Source organism: Stegodyphus dumicola, chromosome 6 (assembly GCF_044657685.1).
Source record: "Stegodyphus dumicola isolate Sdum_Otavi_A_Nest chromosome 6, ASM4465768v1".
Taxonomy (NCBI): Eukaryota; Metazoa; Arthropoda; class Arachnida; order Araneae; family Eresidae; genus Stegodyphus; species Stegodyphus dumicola.
The window spans coordinates 7,760,499-7,779,611 of NC_140773.1; the positions used below are offsets into that span (position 1 = coordinate 7,760,499).

The 19,113-nt window shown below is 29.6% G+C and overlaps 2 protein-coding genes across 7 annotated transcripts in view; one reads left to right on the top strand and one right to left on the bottom strand.

Moving 5' to 3' along the window:
• The window catches only part of LOC118191619 (ribitol-5-phosphate transferase FKTN-like), a 45,396-nt gene extending 34,812 nt beyond the window's left edge, over positions 1 to 10,584 (top strand). For 3 of the 4 annotated variants that reach the window (XM_085818031.1, XM_035362443.2, XM_035362444.2), the window contains exons 7-9: positions 355 to 488; positions 4,984 to 5,108; positions 5,190 to 10,584. In XM_085818031.1, coding sequence (XP_085674157.1) covers positions 355 to 488; positions 4,984 to 5,108; positions 5,190 to 5,421 — 491 coding nt within the window. In that variant the 3' untranslated portion in view covers positions 5,422 to 10,584. The remainder of the gene's footprint in view (positions 1 to 354; positions 489 to 4,983; positions 5,109 to 5,189) is intronic. The other variant, XM_035362445.2, reaches the window with a different exon arrangement.
• A 4,757-nt stretch (positions 10,585 to 15,341) lies between these two features.
• The window catches only part of LOC118191618 (uncharacterized), a 51,675-nt gene continuing 47,903 nt past the window's right edge, over positions 15,342 to 19,113 (bottom strand). For 2 of the 3 annotated variants that reach the window (XM_035362441.2, XM_035362439.2), the window contains 2 exons: positions 17,557 to 17,704; positions 15,342 to 15,472 (listed from right to left, as the gene is read on the bottom strand). In XM_035362441.2, coding sequence (XP_035218332.2) covers positions 15,385 to 15,472; positions 17,557 to 17,704 — 236 coding nt within the window. In that variant the 3' untranslated portion in view covers positions 15,342 to 15,384. The remainder of the gene's footprint in view (positions 15,473 to 17,556; positions 17,705 to 19,113) is intronic. The other variant, XM_035362440.2, reaches the window with a different exon arrangement.

The window sequence follows — 19,113 nt, forward strand, 5'->3', positions numbered from 1 at the left end:
TAAATATCTAAGTCAATATTTGTCTTATAGGAGTAAAACTCTTTATTTTTTTAATGAATATAAACTGTTCCTAAATTTAACTATAAGAACATAACTGCTAATATGCTCAGTTTTATTAGCATAATTTTTGGATTTTTTTTAATATATGTATTATATATGTTATTTTATAGTAGGATATTCTGTTGATAATTTATATTTGCAGCAGTCTGTTTTATATATGTATTTGGTTTATAAAATAAATTTATGAATACAATTATATGTTTTTGCATTTTTGTATGTATCCTATTTCATTGTTATTTAATTAGATATTTGTAGCCTTATTTCTATTTTCAATTATATTTTTCTGTATTATAGGATTTTACAGGGAGTGTGGTTTTATATCTTATAGCAAAGATGTTGATTTGGGCATTTGGATTAAAGATTACAAACCAGATATCATTTCTGCATTTTCTACTCATGACATTCCTTTAACTCATTCATTTGGAAAGGTAAGAAGTTAATAATTTGATAACCCAACCAGTTTCTCACAAAAATATTAATAGGAACTATGAATTAACTTTTTCTTAATACCTTTGTTTAATATTGTGATATTTTATTTCATTAAAGCATATGGATATGCTAATCAGTGACATTAATTTGAATTCAAAAGCTTTGTACTATAGATTTATTAATTTTTATTATAAACAATCTAGGGATAAGTTACTGATTTTTTGGCTTTAATTTCTTGAAATATTATTAGAATATATACTGAACAATTACAAGTATTTGAATCCAGCTCATATTAAACCTGGGATAAGGAGTTGGCTAATATAAAAATAAAATAAAGACTTTGCAAAGGCAATAAACCACTATGAATAAATAAATACATTTAGCTTTGAGATTAAATTGCACAAATGCAAAAAACATGCAAAAAATAGTGCAGAAAAAAATGAAATCAAAGAGGTAGTGCAAATGATGAAGAATTTACGTCTCTTGGCACATTGTAGCCAAGAGACGTAAATTCTAGTCAAGGGATTGGTGTGTCAGGAGAAGCAAATACATCAACCTGTTTCTGAACTCATATTGACCCAATTTTATACAGTCTGGAATTAGAAGAGCATTTTGTCCAATTTTCTACAAATCTAAAATATGTTAAGATCCAAATAATTGCAGAAACAACTTCAAAACCTTTCATTTTATTTAAAGAAATGTCTAGCAGAATAATTTTATAACCAAATAAACAAACAGCATATGAAATAGGCACTGTAGTTTTTAATAAACACACGTTTTGTCTAGAAAAAAGGTAATCAACAATTGTATCAAGTATTAAAAATAAAATTAAATTAGAATAAATTAAGTAAGGTGAAAAAACAGTCTAGAACCCGCGCACACATTAAATCCACATGTATTCCTGAAGCACTGGATTGAGCTTAGAAAAATTAAAATGCATTTAATGTGTACTACATCACATTAAAGGTATATTTGCTTAAAAAGCTTATTTTGGATTTAATATAACAGTTCCACTTGAAATTACATATATGCACTTATATGTAACATATATGTGTGCGTGCATGTAAGATTATTAAAAAAAAAGTGAAACAAACTTCTAGTTTTAGTCGGCGTGTCATATATTCTTCATTTTAATTTGAGTATTTCTTCTTTCTGTTCTAAAAATTCTCTTCCAAAGCTTTCTTTTGATTACTTTACACTTTTTTGCTTGCTTCCTTCCACTTAATATGTATCGACTCACTATTCTGTATTATCCATTGTATTTATCTTTAAGATAAAGCAAACTTCTAGAAATGTCACGAAGATTGCATGTAAGATGTGTGAATCAGAATATCCCTCTAAGGCATTTCTTTGCCTAGAAATAGAGTTGTCACAAAGGCTGAATCTGACTGCAACTATGCAGTTTCACATTCTAGTACATGCCAGCACTATCTGCAACCGTTGCCCAATGATTAAAATTATTTGTATCTTCTCTTGAATCCTAAATTATTACATACATATATACATCCTTTGTCAGAAAAGTTCCAGGACAACTTTTTTTTCCCCTGAGTTTGCGATACTAAAAAGGAACAAATGTTGTTTTTATGTTACTTGGTATGTATTTTTACTTGACATGACCTTGGCCATGTTTCTGTGCAAATCTACTAGGTGGCAGGGTTGTGCTTAGCAACACACTGTTTCGATTTGTGTCACATTCGTTAAGGTGACACAATGGAACACGTTAAGCTTAGGAAAACCCCTAGTGAAACGTGTCGTAAGATTTTGCACGAAGATTTAGGAAAACAGAAACTTAATGCAAGAATCGTCCCTTTTTCACTAATAGATGAACAGAGAGAGGAAAGACAAAGCATTTCTACTAAACTATTGGATAGAGCCAGACGTAATCCCACATTTGTGTCAAAAATTACTGAGATTTTTTCTTGTTTCCATGAGTGAAAATGGGACCAAAAAGAAAGCTTTAAAAGCATCAAAATTATTGCAGACATCAGGCAAGTTGTGACAAATGAGCTTGCGAGCATTGCAGCTGCAGATTTTCCTGCTTGCTTCAAGAACTCCTGAACTGTTGACAGTTGTGTATTGATAGCCAAAGAGAGTACTTTGATAGCCGCTAGGATCATTACGTGATAAATGCATTTTTTTTTTTTTTTTTTTAAATGGTGAGCCCACCAGCGGCCGAGCGGTAAAGTCGCTGAACACTGGTAGTTCGGTCCGAGGTTCGAATCCCGCGAACGGGCTGGCTGCATGGGCGTTTTCGTGGTTTTCCCCATGTGTAACGTGTATACGAGCCAGTTTCCCTTAGAAAGTCCTCCACGAAGGCATCCCTCCCCTTAGGCAGATAGCCCTCGAGGCTTTGCCATAATCACACACACACACTATTTTTTTAATGACTTTTGTCCTGGAACTTTTCTGACAAAGAATGTATATATATATATATATAGTTTTTGAGAAATTGTGTTACACATGAAACTTTTGAGGGTATTATATCTTTTATACAATTTCACTTTAACAAAATGCCGTTTTTTGGGGAGGGGTGGTAAAAGAACTAAAACACAAGTTTTGAAGACGGAAGAGAAATATGCCTCGAATAAATCAAGGTAATACGCCTCGAATAAATCAAAGCTGAATGAAGTTTTCTCGAAACTGCTGGTTGGTAGGATAAACCAAGATAGAAGAGAAATACCCTTCAGATAGATCTGAAAATTAAGAAATATGGCTTGGGCTGTTGTTTATTTCTCAAAAATATATTATGAATTTTATCGTAAATAATTGTGAATTTAATTATTCTATATTAATTCATAGCATTTTTTGCTCTATTGGAGTCACATATTTATTGTGTTCCATTTTAATAAATTGGATGTACTAATAGCTGATGTTTAAAAATTTAGGGAATATTTATTTAGGAAAAAAAATTTAGGTGTCTAATTATTGACTTTTTTTTTTTTTTTTTTTTTTTAAATCATGTTGTAAAATTGCAAAAGTATGACATTTTAATTCCTGAAACATTTAGTTACCTTCACGCTTTAACAACAGAATTGACAACTTGGCATCTTCTAAGTAAATTTTCTGTAGATTGCTTTAATAATTATAATTTTATTGTTTATTCTAATTTTAAATGTTGATATAAAAATAGTGAAAAGAAAAGGTACTTAATTATTACAGTAATTGTCATAATTATGTCAGCTTTTGAGCTTTCTTTACTTTATTATTTTGTATTTCTAGATTAAAAAAAAGTATGTAACATTTTAAAAGTTGTAAGCTTTATAGATGATTCCCCTTCTTCACTGAGCAACACGTTTGTTGATTTGGGATTTTCCAGGAATTATTACTGGTTCCTTATGAAGCGTAACTACTTGATCACCAAGAATGTTAGCCAGGGTGCACTCCCAGAGGTAATTAATATTTCACCCACAAGCAGGGAATAACTCACAACTAAGATTTATATAGGAATCAAACCACTCCCATCTGATTCTGACTAATAATATGCCTGTGCTAATCACCATATCATCTGGTGCAGTAGTGTATAAATTAAATATATGGTTATAAAGAATGAAATAGGCAAAAATTAAAAAAAAAAAAAAAAATAGTGACTATAAAAGTACACCATATCATGAATACCATTAAAGATCTCCAGAGAATAGATCAGGATAATCTGCTATGGACCATAGATAAACCTTGAATCTTCACCTGCCTGCAGCAACCATTTTGAGATTTACTACAGGATTAGATGTGATTTAAGTCTTAACTATTCAATATTTATTTTGCTTTTGAAAACAACAAATCATTGACAACCACTAAAACACCCTGTATTAAGACATCCCTTCTCTTCTTTTCTTCTTCTTGTCGTGCTGTAATGCAATCCAAATCCATCTATGCATTCATTCAGGGCCAAACCTAAATAATGCATTTGATGATCCAAATTAATCAAAAATAATTTTTTGGTACATAAATTATGTTACCACCAGTAATTGAATGATATGAAATTTTCTTGTGAGTGGGGCTTTTCTTTAAAAAATTACATGATTTTGGATGATACATTCTCAGTAAAGAATTTCATGGATATTAAAGAATTATTATCACACACAATCGGCTTCAACTGGAATCAGTAATTCTATAGTCCCTTTTGCTTTGTAATTCTGCTTTATATTGGAAATGCCATTTTTCTTGTAGAGATGATTGTAATTTTCAGAAATTCTCATTTCTGCTTCACATTTACATATCTGTATCCCATCAGCATTTTGGTGTTTAGTTTTACTTAATTTAAGAAGATAATAATGTCCTTTTTGTTTATTTCATTTAACAAATGCCTTTCATAGTGTAGTGTAAACAAAATGATTTAAAATTATGTGCTGATTTTTAAGAAATAAATAAAATTTGTTAAAGATCTGAGTTTTAGGAAGTTTTTATTGCTATACTTCTTTTCAGATATTGTTTGTATTTATTTTTAATTTAGTGCACTTTATACATGCATATAACTTTTTTATTTTTTAATTTCAGGTTGAAGATAGTTTTGAATTGTCTTTTAGGGATAATGATATAAAGCTTGATTTATTTTTCTTTTATGAAGAGAGTGATTATGTGTGGAATGGAGGTACTCAAGCAAGAACGGGTAAAAAATTTAAGTAAGATAACCATCTAATCTTATGACTATTATTAATACTCTGCAATTTTATTGAATAATAAAAATTCTGTTATTATTTTAGGTACATTTTCCCTAAATTCCAGTTGTGTTGGACTGAATTTTTGGAACTGAAAGTCAGGATACCTTGTCAAACAGAAGATTATATAAAAGCAAATTATGGTCCAAATTGGTTTGAGCCAATAAAAGTTTGGGACTGGAAGAGCAGTCCTCCAAATGTTATAGAGAATGGACAGTGGCCTTTAGATGAATGGCCTGAAGTTATACAACTTCTACCATTACCTGAACAAACTTAAAAAATATATATTTGGTTTTGAAAACCGTTATGTGATATCTTTTTGTATGGATTTCTTTGCTAATATCGCATCCTTAGCATTGACTGTGCAGCTAAATTGTTAATTTATTTTATAATCCATCATTTTTGTATGTTTTATAAGTGTTGTAAACTTTTCTGTGAAGTCATATTTTTATTTACATTATTGTTTGTACTAATCTTGTTTTGTTTGTGATAATCTTTGTCTTGGCAGTAACTGATTGGACAAACTCATTAATAAACAACATATGAATGCATTTACATCTATCATTGATTGTCAATCTGAAACATGAATGATGACAGTAGGACTTTGCCCAGCTTACAGTTTTTGTCAAAGTGAAATCCTAGGGTGTTTTTATCTATTCTTCTTCCAGCATCAGTTTTGTGTGAGAACTTCTGTGCTGACAGATTTTTAAACATTGTCAGTTCACAGAGGTATTGCAGTTAGAAAACAGCCATGTGTGTCTGGAATTAGAATTTGGAGCTTTCAGTATGGAAGCAGTTTCTACCATAATTACGTGACTACTGTGTGACTTTTCTGTTTTCGTATATAATTTGGAAGATGAAATTGTGTCAAATATATTTGTACTATATATGAATAGTAATCATTTAGAAAAGTTGGGTTTTAAATTTGATTTAAGATCTTTCGATTGACATGTAAAATTTTGGAAACTACTATATATTTTCATAGTTATATCATCAGATAAAAATTTTACTTGCTGATTTTTACATTTACTGACAGTTGTTAACTATTGACATTTTTTTTTAACTGGCTGATGAATATTCATTTCCTACCTGAATTTTCTTTTATCAGTTTACCTGATTTGTAAATTAATAATTTTTAAAACTTATGCGGTCCATCAGTGGTTGAATAAATAAAACTGTTAAATGCTGTTCAGTCAACCTAGATTCAAATACAGGTAGATGAGTTGGCTGCATGGGCATTTTTATTATTTTCCAATGTGTTGCTTGGATAGGACCTAATTGCCTTTAGAAGGTTTTCCACAAAGGTATTCTTACTTATAAGCTAATAGTCCCTGTATATTTGCTGTAATTGGTTAAAGAAAACACTTTCTGTACACACAACAGTACCACTCTCATATAAGGAATAGAAAAAGAAAATTACATTGTTTACCTTTAAATATCCAGATTTTTTTAAATTTATAGTATAATTGTAAATGCTTTATATCTTTTAAAACAGCACTATCAGTATTATCTGAAAATGCTCAAGTGTGCTTAACCGCTGAATTTAATTATTGAAAAAGTAATTTTAAGTCTGCAATTATTTTTGGTAATAGTATTTTGCTGAAGTTTTATGAATAGTTTGCAGTGTAAGGCATTTGAGGATTAAAAAAATTGTAGGTTTCTGGTATTGTCTATTTTATATTTTCTTTTAGTGTTTATCCTTTTACAATTTCTGTTCCGTTTAAATATTTTGTCTGATTTTTGATTCATACATATTTTTTTATATATTTTATGAAGAAACTGATATCAGACTCTTTTTCATAGCTTACAAAGAAGCAATTCTAAAATGTGAATATTATTTAAAAAATTCTTTTCTAATATGGATCTCTTTAACTTTCTGTTTGATGAGGTGTTTTATCTTTATTTCTCGATAATTATTTAAAATTTTTAAAAAATTATTTTTTTGAGGTATTAAAATATTTTTCATTGCTTTTTATAAATAAATTTTAAACTGTCAACAATTTTTTAAATGTTTAGAATATAAATTTTCCGCAATTATATCCTTATTTTTATGTATTTGATAACTAATAAATGGAAATACAAGTTGCCCATTTTCACATAATTTTTTAAAAGTGATATACATTGTACTTTTGGATTTAAAAAGTGAAATTTAATTATATTTTTATATTTCTGTATTCTTCTGCATTTAATATTATCACTACAAGTAAATTATATTAGCAATTGTGAATGACAGAGACCCTGACTGCAGTTTGAGTATTTCATACACCATTATATTTCAAAACTGCAGGTACTGGTATTCTAAAAATTTAAGTACTTTTAATGGCAAAAGGGTTTCAGAATTGAGTCTTAAACAAATAAGATTTTATACTGTGAGAAAGAGACAAAGACTGTTAAATTATCATAATATTTGTTATTAATAATTTAACAATGTCAAATCAAAAACATGTCTTCAAAGGAGTCCATTTTGCATAGAAAGAAGTAAAATTAAGTTAGACAACTGTAGATTTCATATTTTTGAAGCAAAATGGAATTGAATGTGTTGCAAACTTTACTTGAAAAGGTTTTCCTGATGCAATTCTAGTCTTTGTGAAAAGTGTCAAAGATATTACTGTCATAATATTTGATTGTGTGAAATATGTTTGCTTCAGTTTTTTGTGATATTGTTTTTACTTTATATAAAATATTAGTTCTAAGCATGAAGTTTTATTTATTTATTGTAATCGGAGTGAATAATTTAGGTATTGCGTTATTATTTCTGAATTTCTGTGAAATCTCCTGAATTTTTTTAACAATTATTTTTGTGGTAACAGTGCCTTAACAATGAACAAAACTTGTGATTCGAACAAAATTAAATGTATTTAAAAAGTGCATGTTTAATGTCTAGGATAAAATTTTCTTTCTTCTTTAAAATGAAATTGATGATCTGTAATGCCAATGTTGTTTATCTGCTGTAGTTGTACTAAATGTGTATTTATTGTGTCTAAATTAATTTTTCAATCATTATTTAATAGATGTCTGCAGGAAAGGTGTCCATAGCAGCAAAAATACGTTTGATAAACTATTTATTACATACATTTCTAGTTTACATGTTATAAAAGAACACTGATAGTTTTTTCTCTAATTAAAATCATTTCTACAAATTTAAACACACATAGCACTGGAAGCACAATAGACATCTATACAATAGTTGATCTCATTCAATACTGAAGTATGTTTAATGTGATTATAGCCTCAACGTTGTCTGTTTTATAGGTTTTAAGATGATGATAGAACTACTTGTAGTCCTTTGTGTATTGTCTCAAAAATTGCTGCTTTTCTAGGTCTCTGGAAAGAGAAGACAAACATGGAAAATACAGGAGCAGTTTTCTGTACAAGAAAAATTTGACTTGACCTGAATAATGCCCTCAGTATGTACAGTACTGCAATCCAGTGGGCCAAGAAAGTGAAATATCTTGGTATTATTTTAGACTAAAAACTCATACGTACCCCTACATATATTACTAACAAGTTTCAAGATATTAAAGTCTTGCTCAACCTCTTAATTGAACTCTGTTCTCTCTCTAGAAAACTTACTTGTGTATAAGATTGCATTGCATCCCATTATCCCCTATGACTGCCTTGTCTGGGGCTATCACAGCAATATCACTTTAAAGAAACTCCAAGTAATGCAGATCTTTATTCTTTGGCAAATAACTAAAAATTCAGTGGTTTATTAGAAATGAAGCCATTCATTTTGAATTAAACATTGATAAAATAGCAAAAGAATTCACTAATTGAATTAACACCTTGATTTCTTCGATGAATTATGACTACAGATACAAAAAGTAATATATATGTAAATTGCACCAGTTCCTCATTTGTGCATAATTATTTAACATCATTCTCCTGTACTTTGCATATTTCTCCTTCCCTATCTATTTTGGCCAATTATTCAAAAGTAATATATGAATTCCTATCTATTTTGGCGAATTATTCAAAAGTAATATATGAATTCCTATCTATTTTGGCGAATTATTCAAAAGTAATATATGAATTCCTATCTATTTTGGCGAATTATTCAAAAGTAATATATGAAAGAGTCTTGCCTACTAACCAATGCCTGATTCGCATGAAGTTACACTTTAATTCTAGCCTCCCTGTTGGCTCTAAGCTGATCTGAAGAAGCTTTGCCTCCTTTGCCATCTGTCCCTGCTCTCGTCTTTTCTGGACCATTTTGGATGTCGATCTCATGTGGTTCACTTGCTCTGATGCAGTGTCACGACATTCTTACCACTAATACCTATAAACTAAACTAATGTGTAACAACCCTAGTGGATCATGGCTTGCAGTGCCCCAGTATCTGCTTCTTCATTACCACCTCTCTTATGTTAGCCTAAGGAATGTTATGGCCATTCCAGCTTATGTTGCTAAATGCATGGGGCTCACTCCCAAGTACCTGGTTTTCTTGAACTCGTTCACCTAAGTCTTCTAGGTCTTCCCACCAATATTGCATATAACAATCATAACACACATGAAACTTTATCCTGCAATGTCAGTATTGTTACTGAATTCTGTGATCGATAGTTGATACATGGCCATGAGGAAAACTTCAAAAGACTTTCATTTTGATGACCTCGACTAGAAACCTCAATCCATATAATATAATGAGCATTTTCTACATTGACCTTGATGCATCACTGCTCAGATGGACAAAGTTGTTGAATATTAATTTGACCCTGTTTCAAACAGGCTGACTGCATAAGTGTTTTTGTGGATTTCCCATGTGTTATATGAATACGAGCCATTTTCTCTTAAAATCTCCCCTTAGGCAGGTAGCCCTAGTGTGCTTTGCTGTAGTCAACTAATCCGATACAATCCAAGTTTAATTTATTTTGGATATATTTCAGCTGGATAACATGTATTTATTTCTAGTTGTTAGATGAAGAAATTTTATATAGTATTGTGCTACATTTCTGAAATCATGTGTGTCCCCCTTCTTAATAAGATGTGTGCATTGAGTTGGAAAAGCAAAAATACTGTACAAATTAAAATAATAAAAAAGGAATTCTAGTCACGACAAGCGTATATTGCATGTAAGCAGTCTAGTCAAAGATATTTAAAATTGTGACCTTTCAGCCATGTTCGCATTTTATGAAAGCTAAGATCACATTTTTGCCAAAACCGTTGTTTTCATTTATTGTTAGGCTAATTGCTTATTTTTTTAGTAAATTTTACATGTATATTATATGAAAAAGAAAAAAAATTAATTAAATCTTTGAGCCTGAAGAATTTTACAAAAATATATGTTTCTCTCTCTCTGTAAATATTATAGATAATGAATAAAATTCTATTTATATTATGATGCAAGAACGTGTGAAATCTTGTGAAAATATTGACTGAATGCATTTTTGTATGAAATATCGTACCTTGAATATCTTGAGAATAAAATTGTGTCATTATATATTAAAGTAGTCGTGTGTGTTTCTTAAAAAAAATTAGCCTTCCAGCACGCGCGCATCGTTTTTTTACGACATTCGTTATTTTACCTTTTTGGCACGAAAAACGACAGAAATGAGTGAATATTGATAATAAATTTATAAAGAAATAAAATATTAATCATATTATTGCAAAATACAAATGATATCACATTCAAATATAAGAAAATTATTTTTATGTTAGTGAGATGGAAATGCAATGATGTAATTCATTATAGAAAATTTTAAATTTATTATTTAATAATTATATTTTAAAATTGAAGCTAATTTTAATATTCTTCAAAGACAAGTATAGACAATAAAAAAGGAAAACACCTTGGTAGGAAAAAAAGTAAGTTTAGCATTACTTACTTCTGCAAGGAAATTTACTTCTTACTGGTTACAAAAACGCACTTTAAACTAACTTGCTCTGATGTTTTTATTTATGTCTAAAAAATAGAAATAAAAGAAAATAAGGAATGGAAATCACTATTGTTCTCCCATCCAAAGGTTACTTGGCTTCCTTTTCTTCATCAGATGATTCTTGAAGAATCCGAGCAAAATCAGCTGGTTGCACATATTTTTTTGCCATGAAAACTGATATAAAATTTACAGAGCCAAATGTATTCAAATTAAAATAATGCACAGCAATTAATAACACAAAATTAAAAAATATTTGAGAAAAAAATATTTTCCGAATTTTAAAACGCGACCACATGCGTGTCGTAAATTTCACGATAAAGCTGCCACCTAGCACAAAAGCCCAGTTAAAAAAAAAGTCAAATGACTTACTGTTGGCACATTCCATGATGTGGGGAAGGGTAGAAAGGAGGAATTGAAATGACTTTCAGACGTCTCAGCTTCGATATGCGAAAAATGTGCATTAAAAACTGAATTTGTCGTAAATTTTGTGCATAAGTTAGTTAAAAAACAAAGGGCAGGTGAATAATTTAAAAATATGCTGCTTTGACAATCGTTTTAAAAATATTCAGATGAATTATTCCTTATGTGTATTAAAATGTAATTTTTAATTAAAAATATAAATGTTTAACCTTGTATCTCTAAGGAGTTAATTACTTCAAATCCATTAGCACAGAAAGTTAAATATTATATGTAATATTGTAATATAATTTTAAACTTCAATGATTTTTTATATAGTTTGGCTAGATAGAGTACAAATAAAAATGTGTTTTAGATCTTTATAAACTCATTTACTTCTTTAGTGTTTTAGATTTAAAAGAAAAAAATAATAAGAATAGTAATTTTGACTTTTAAAGTGTTATTTTTTAAGATAAACCTTTTTATGCTTTGAAAATTTTAAGTTTAAAAAAATGCTGTATATTTGTAATCTTTTTTTTAAACTAAATTTTAAAAAATGACTTCTTTGTATTATATGGTTAAATTATTGAAGTCTTGTTTAAAAAAATAGTTTTAATTTTGGTATTAATTTTTTTTTTTCATTTATGTAAAAACCAGTTTTATCTTTATAAAATTCTTTATCAAATTTGTGTGTATGTGTGCTAACATTTTTCGGATTTTATAACAAATGTGGTTGCTACAATTTAAATTTGAACTGTTGAGTAAATGTATGTAAATGTATAAGTATTTTAGAAAATTAGGTGTGTAATATTTTCAGTAAAACTGTTATGAAGATCTTACATTTTTCTTCATTATAGACTTTATATGATGTGGAATTGATTCCAGGAATATGTGTAAAATGAATGATACACTTGTTATATTTCAATTTTTTTATGCATTTTCAATAATCATAATTTCTGAATACTGTAACTGAAAACGTATTTTGTACACATTCAAAAACAATTTTTAAAATTGCTCAGATGTATTTTCTTAGTTGGAAAAAAAAAATCAGTATATTAATATGAAATGTATTTGTAATGTTCCATTATTCATTTTTATATAGGCTTGCTAATTTTATTATTTATTTTATTATATTTTTTTACACTGTAATACATAAAAAGAATTACACTAAAATTTGATGTATGAAAATAATATAATAAAATTAACATTAAAGAAATACATGAAAATTGTATTTTTTATAATATAAGTAAAACTTTAAAATTTTTTATCACAAATCTTCTTACTCTTAATTTTAAACATAGTAGTTTAGTGTGTAATCAGGCTTCAAATATTCTTCAATACCCTTCAACTTCCCCTATTTACCAACTAATTAATTCTCTCATTCATGATCCTGAAAGCATAGTTTAAAAATAAGATGTGCATTAAAAATTACCAAAGGCTTTGTTTTTAAAATGGATCTGAAAGTACTTACTTAAAACATAAATAAATCATACATTTATTCAGTGTTTCTAACATTTTAAATGGGCGTAAAATTTATATATTGTTGGAAGTACATAGATTTTGTTAATGTATTGCAAAACTTGATGTAAAATAAGTCTTATACCTTAATTAGATAAGTTTTTTAATATTATGAAAGTAACTAGATGAGAATGTTGAAAATTAAAGTTTAAGAACTTAAATATTACATGCAATTGTTTTATTAATTGAATAATCAAAACTAATGATGTTAAGTAATTTACTTAATCTTGGATAATGATTAGGTAAGCATAAATATCATGAATGGTGCTTTCTCAGGTAATTGATATCCCCAAAAATAAGCAATTTTTTTTCCTTTGTGTTTTTGATGAAGCAGATAAAAGTAATATCCTTTTCTCAATATTTCTGCTTGAATATAATTATAAATTAATTTAATGTTTAGTTAAAGTAATCATTGAAAGATTTTCGAAGTTAATTATTCAAAGCTTTTCCTTTTTAATAATTTAATTTATTTAATGAAAAATATTATAGCTAATTCTCATTATATTAATAAACATTAGAAAATGTTAACTAAATATCTTTTCATAAGGGATTATTGATCTTAATTAGATTTTTCTCAAGAAAAATATTGATCTGCTTGTTCAAAGTTTAATTTAAATATACTCCAAATTATAGTCTATCTGAAAATAGATATACATATACTGTTTTTAATAACTGAACTCACATTTTTGTTCTGTAAAAAGCACCACATTTTTTTTTTCTCTTTAATTTGTAAATATGAGATTTAAAATTGCATTTTTTAAACTATTTTGTTTCGAAGCTATGTATTTTTTGGTCAGAGAACTTTAAATTAATAAATAATGTTACGGAATTAATTTCATTAGCATTTAATATTCCTTTCTAGAATTCACTCTAAAATACCTTTCTTGTTCTGTTTATAATGTATTTGTGTAAAAATGAATTTTTGAAATATGTCATAAAATGGCAACACTGGTAACAGATGATTTTTCACTATATGTGTGTATAATATGTAAATTATTTTAAATATATATTCACAAATTTTATTTTTCTTAGTCAAATAAAATGTTGATATCCATAATTTGTTTTGTCTATTCATTTCTTGAATGAAATCATTTTTTCTTTTTCTTTTCTTTTTTTTTAAATAGCAAACACTGGTTAAAAGAGCGTATAGAAAACACACACATGTACGAGGGCTATCCAGAAAGTAGATTACGTTTTGGAATAAAAAAATAAACAAAGTATAGGAAACAAATTTTATTATATACAGATGAAAGCCACACTCAAATACTACTTTTCTACATAGTCACCATACAAATTAAGGCATTTATCGTAGCGATGTACGAGCTTGGAAATTCCTTCGTCGAAAAATTCGGCCGCCTGCGCCTTCAACCACTTCGTTACCTCTTCTTGCCTTCCATCTTGCACAAAACTTGTGGTAACCAAGCTTTTCGCTGATGATTTCGTGCAACAAACTTCGCGAAATTTGTGGAAAACTCAAAGAAAGTTCCGTTATTGTGAAATTTCGATTTTCACGGACTTTAGCATCGACTTTTTCGAGAAGTTCGGCGGTCACTATGCTGGGTCTCCCACTTCGATCTTCGTTGTGAACATTGGTTCGGCCATTTTGAAATCTTATGACGCACTCCACCTTCAGTGATAATGTTGTCCCCATACACTTCACGAAGCTGCCGATAGATTTCTATCGGTTTACAGTTTTTTGCAGTCAGAAACCTTATTACTGAGCGCAGCTCGCGGGATTTTCAATTAACGCAGACATTTCAAACCGTCACAGTATCTGAACGGAGCACAGCACGAACCTCTCACTAGTACGGCTAGATGCAGACTGAGCTGCGCAACGCTCTGACCCCAAGATGGCCGCGCTAGCCCCGCCCCTAGCGGACACAGACGGAAACGTAATCTACTTCCTGGATGGCCCTCGTATATATATATATACATTTTTTTTTTGTTTGTCTGGGCATCTCTATCTCTCACTATGTAGCTGAAGAATAGCCTTATAAATGCAGCTGTATTTGTAGGGCAGTTTTAAAGTTGCCTTATACAAAGGTTTTCAATTTGGGCTGAGCCTTTTGCACCAAAATCTTATATCAGCTTATATTTGGAAATATGTCAAAAACAATAATTATGTATATGTTGATAATCACATGATATAATAATCATTAGCTTACACGTTTAAGATAATTTTTTTACATCTTTTAATTAAAGCTAAATGTGTATTCTGAGTTATGCATATAATTTGATGTAGAAGCAACAAAATCATTAAAATATGTATTTAATATTGATGATATTTCATGTTTAGCAGCTATTACTTATAATAAGCAAGAGCTGAAAAGAGTGTTTAATCAAACTTTTTAAATTCTCCCCCTCTCTATCCTTGGTTGAGAAATATCATTAAAAATAAAATTACAAATTTTCAAAATATTTATGATTTATTATTTATAATAAAATTTTTATCATAATTTTGTGTCTTTGGTGCTTTGCCTGTCCCAGGTGCTTGTTGCAGATCGTAAAGAATCATATGTGTGCTCTCCTTTGGACTGCCTGGAAGAAAATTGGTATACAAGTAGTATCAGAATTATTATAGATCATTCAAATGAAATGTTTTTTACAAAATTCTTGGGTTTTTATTTACGGATGCTTTCCACTTCCAATTTAAATATATAATTTTAACTCTTACTAATCAAATACCAAAAAGGACATAACGTTTGAACCAGGACTTGGAAGAGATGAGCTAATTCATAGGTGGAATGGGACTATTCGCCGTCATTAGTTTTCTTTACACAACTGTATTATATTAAGTTGATTTAAATTAATAACTGTTTATTTTAATAATTTAATTTAATAAACATTTTATATAAAATATAATATATAAAATGTTTTTGTGTATAGTTTTATACAAATACACCATTACACATGATATATTAATTTTAAGAAAGTAAGGTGCTAAATATTAAAATTTTTAAGATGGCATTTATTCAACTAATTGTAATATACTGAACTACTAAATAACTTACTTTTAATTTAAACTAAAAAGAAACATACGAAAGCGTCTCAAGAGCGATAAAACCTGAGACAACATGACAACCTATTCTCTTTCTTTTACTTATTAGATTTTTCTATCATGCAAACAGAAAAAATGATAATTGTATGTAAATTATTCTAAACACCGTTGTTTTTTAGTACGCCTTTCAGTTACATTACTTCAAGACGTTTCGAGTTTCATGAAGTTTGTAATCTTGCAGGGAAAACGGTGTAGGAGTAAAATTTAAGAGGATTCGAAAGTAAAAATGGAAATTTAGAAGTGTGAAAAGGTGTATTGTACGGGATGCAAATATGGCGAAAAATATTGGTGATAACCTCAAAATTAAAGAAGCAAAAATTAACCGAAGGAAAAGTAAATAAATGGTTAAAAATTAAAAATGATTTATCTCCCGTAATTAATGTTTCAAACAGAACTTGTCAAGGACTGAGTATTTAAAACATTAACCCGGGTTGATTAGTGAGAGATGAATATTATCACTGTAAGAGATCATACCGTTGTAAATGAATTTACTTATTGAAAAAATACATCTTGATTTTCAACTTCCATTAATTGCTCTTTTTAATATTCTAAGAATCCAAAGTTGTGCCATTGCTCATATAAATACAGCGAACTTCTGATTATCTGTGTCAATTAATACACAGGTATACTTGAATCATTAAAAAAGAGGGGCACGGATAATTCGAAAACAGCTGGGGCATCATAAAAGAAATTCTTCAGATCCATTAAAAGTGTTTTCTTAAAGAAAAACTCTATAGTGTTTTATTTAAAATGTTGATTAGGTAATACGAAAATTTAACTAGTATTTCTCTTTTCTAGAAAATATCTAAGATAGTCCTTTTTATGAAAGTTGCGTTGATACTGTTTCACACGGTCACCTGAATGGAACTTCATTCTAAAGAATGTACATAGGAATCAACCTAAGAAAATTTAATGAAATGCCACTGAAACACATCAAGCACCTCTCGAGTGGTGTTGGTGTATTAAGAATACGGCAAAGCGCACTAGGGCTATCTGCCTAAGAGGAGGGATGCCTTCGTGGAGGACTTTCTAAGGGAAACTGGCTCCTATACACGTAACACATGGGGAAAACCACGAAAACGCCCATGCAGCCAGCCCGTTCGTGGGACTCGAATCGAACTACCAGTGTTCAGCGATTTTACCGCTCAGCACTTCTCGGGATTTTCCATGAGTTAAAAATACCTCTATAAAAAAGTGATATTTGTATCAAAGACATAAAATCTTTTTTTTTTTTTTTTTTTTTTTTTTTTTTTGTAAAATTCTAAGGCTGTCCAGGATGGCCACATACATTATTAGCATTTTCTTCTCTTTCCGTGAAATGAATTACTTCGCAACTTGGGATTATTTTCGCATTTGCTTATAGCAGAAAATTACTGTTTTTATTTTGGTGTTGTTCTACTGATCCACAATTACATGAAATATGTTTGTTCAAACTTCATTCAAATGCATGGAATATATTTCGAGATATACCGAAATTAATATATGTTACCTGAATTTTAGACACTAGTGTCGCAGTCTTATGAGAAAAGCTGTTACGGGAAAAGGAATTCAATATGGCACTTACTTTTCCTCTGTTCCTTCTTCATTAAGGTGGCTTGCTGAATTTATTGTAGAAAGCTTAATCGATTCTACACTTCGTAACTTCTTCTGTGATTCACAATTGTTTGGCCTATGCCTTACATTCTTATTAACGTCCATTTCAGTAAAAAGATCTACATCCATAGGGAAAGAAATAACGAAATCGTTTACATCTAATTGTATATATTTATTTTTAGCACTCATTTTAGGTAAAATAAACCATACTAAGGTAAGGGTTTACAGTGGTGGCCAAAATTGTGGACATTTTTGGAAATTTTTATGTTTTTGAAATTTGTATGCTTATAGAAAACGTTACGTTTCACAAAATGCAAATTTGTATGTATCATTTTAAAGAGAATTTATTACCGAATTCAATACAAAACCCAAAATTCAATTATTTGCACTACAAAAAAAGTTAAACGATAATAGTTATCGATATACATTAGATAGTGATGATTGCAGTGAGTTAACAGTACTTAGTAGGGTACCCTTTATTTTTGATTACAGTTTCACATCGAACGTTCATTGAGCTGACAAAAGTTTTAAGCTCTTCTTTCGTTATTACATGATGCCAGGAAACAATTATAGTCTCAATTAGTTCCCTTTTATTTGACGGGCGCCTCATTCGGACAAGAGTTTCCAAACGGTGCCACAAATTTTCGATAGGATTGAGGTCAGGACTGTTTTCTGGCCATGACAACAATTTAATGCTCTTTGTACGAAACCACTCTTTCGATATTTTGGCCGTGTGGTAAGGAGCAGAATCCTGCTGAAAAATAAACGAAGCATTGTTGGGAAAGAGATCTCTGACGGAAGGTAGAAGTTTTGGTTCTAGAATAGTGTCAATGTATTTTCTGGCATTCAGTGTCCCATCGATGACATGAAGGCGACCCATACCATCTGCTGACATGCATGCATGACCAAATCATAACACTAACTGGGTTCTTCACAGTTGCTTGAATGCAGTCAGGATGAAGCTCTTCTCCTATTCTACGTCTTACATATTTTCGCCCATCACTACCGAATAACGATATCTTAGTTTCATCGCTCCATATAACTTATGACCACTGATCATCTGTCCAATTAATGTGTTCCTTTGCCCACTGTAGTCTTTTTTTTCGTTGCTGAAAATTAAGATAAGGCTTTTTTCGTGGAATTCTACCTCTCAGTCCAATATCTGTTAATCTTCTCCTGATTGTTCTTGAACTGACAGAAACACCAGCATCATTCAGATCACTTCTGATGGCCGCTGATGACATTTTTCTATCTTGGAGACATAGTCGTTTTATTCTTCTGTCGTCAATAAATGTGGTGCACCTTTTTCGGCTATTTCCTTCTTTGTTTTTTATTGAATTTGTCTCCTGATATCGTAGACAAAACTTTCGGACTATTTCGGACTAAATGTACTGAATTCAGTAATAAATTCTCTTTAAAATGATATATACAAGTTTGCATTTTGCGAAACGTAACATTTTCTATAAGCATACAAAGTTCAAAAACATAAAATTTTCCAAAAGTGTCCACAGTTTTGGCCACCACTGTA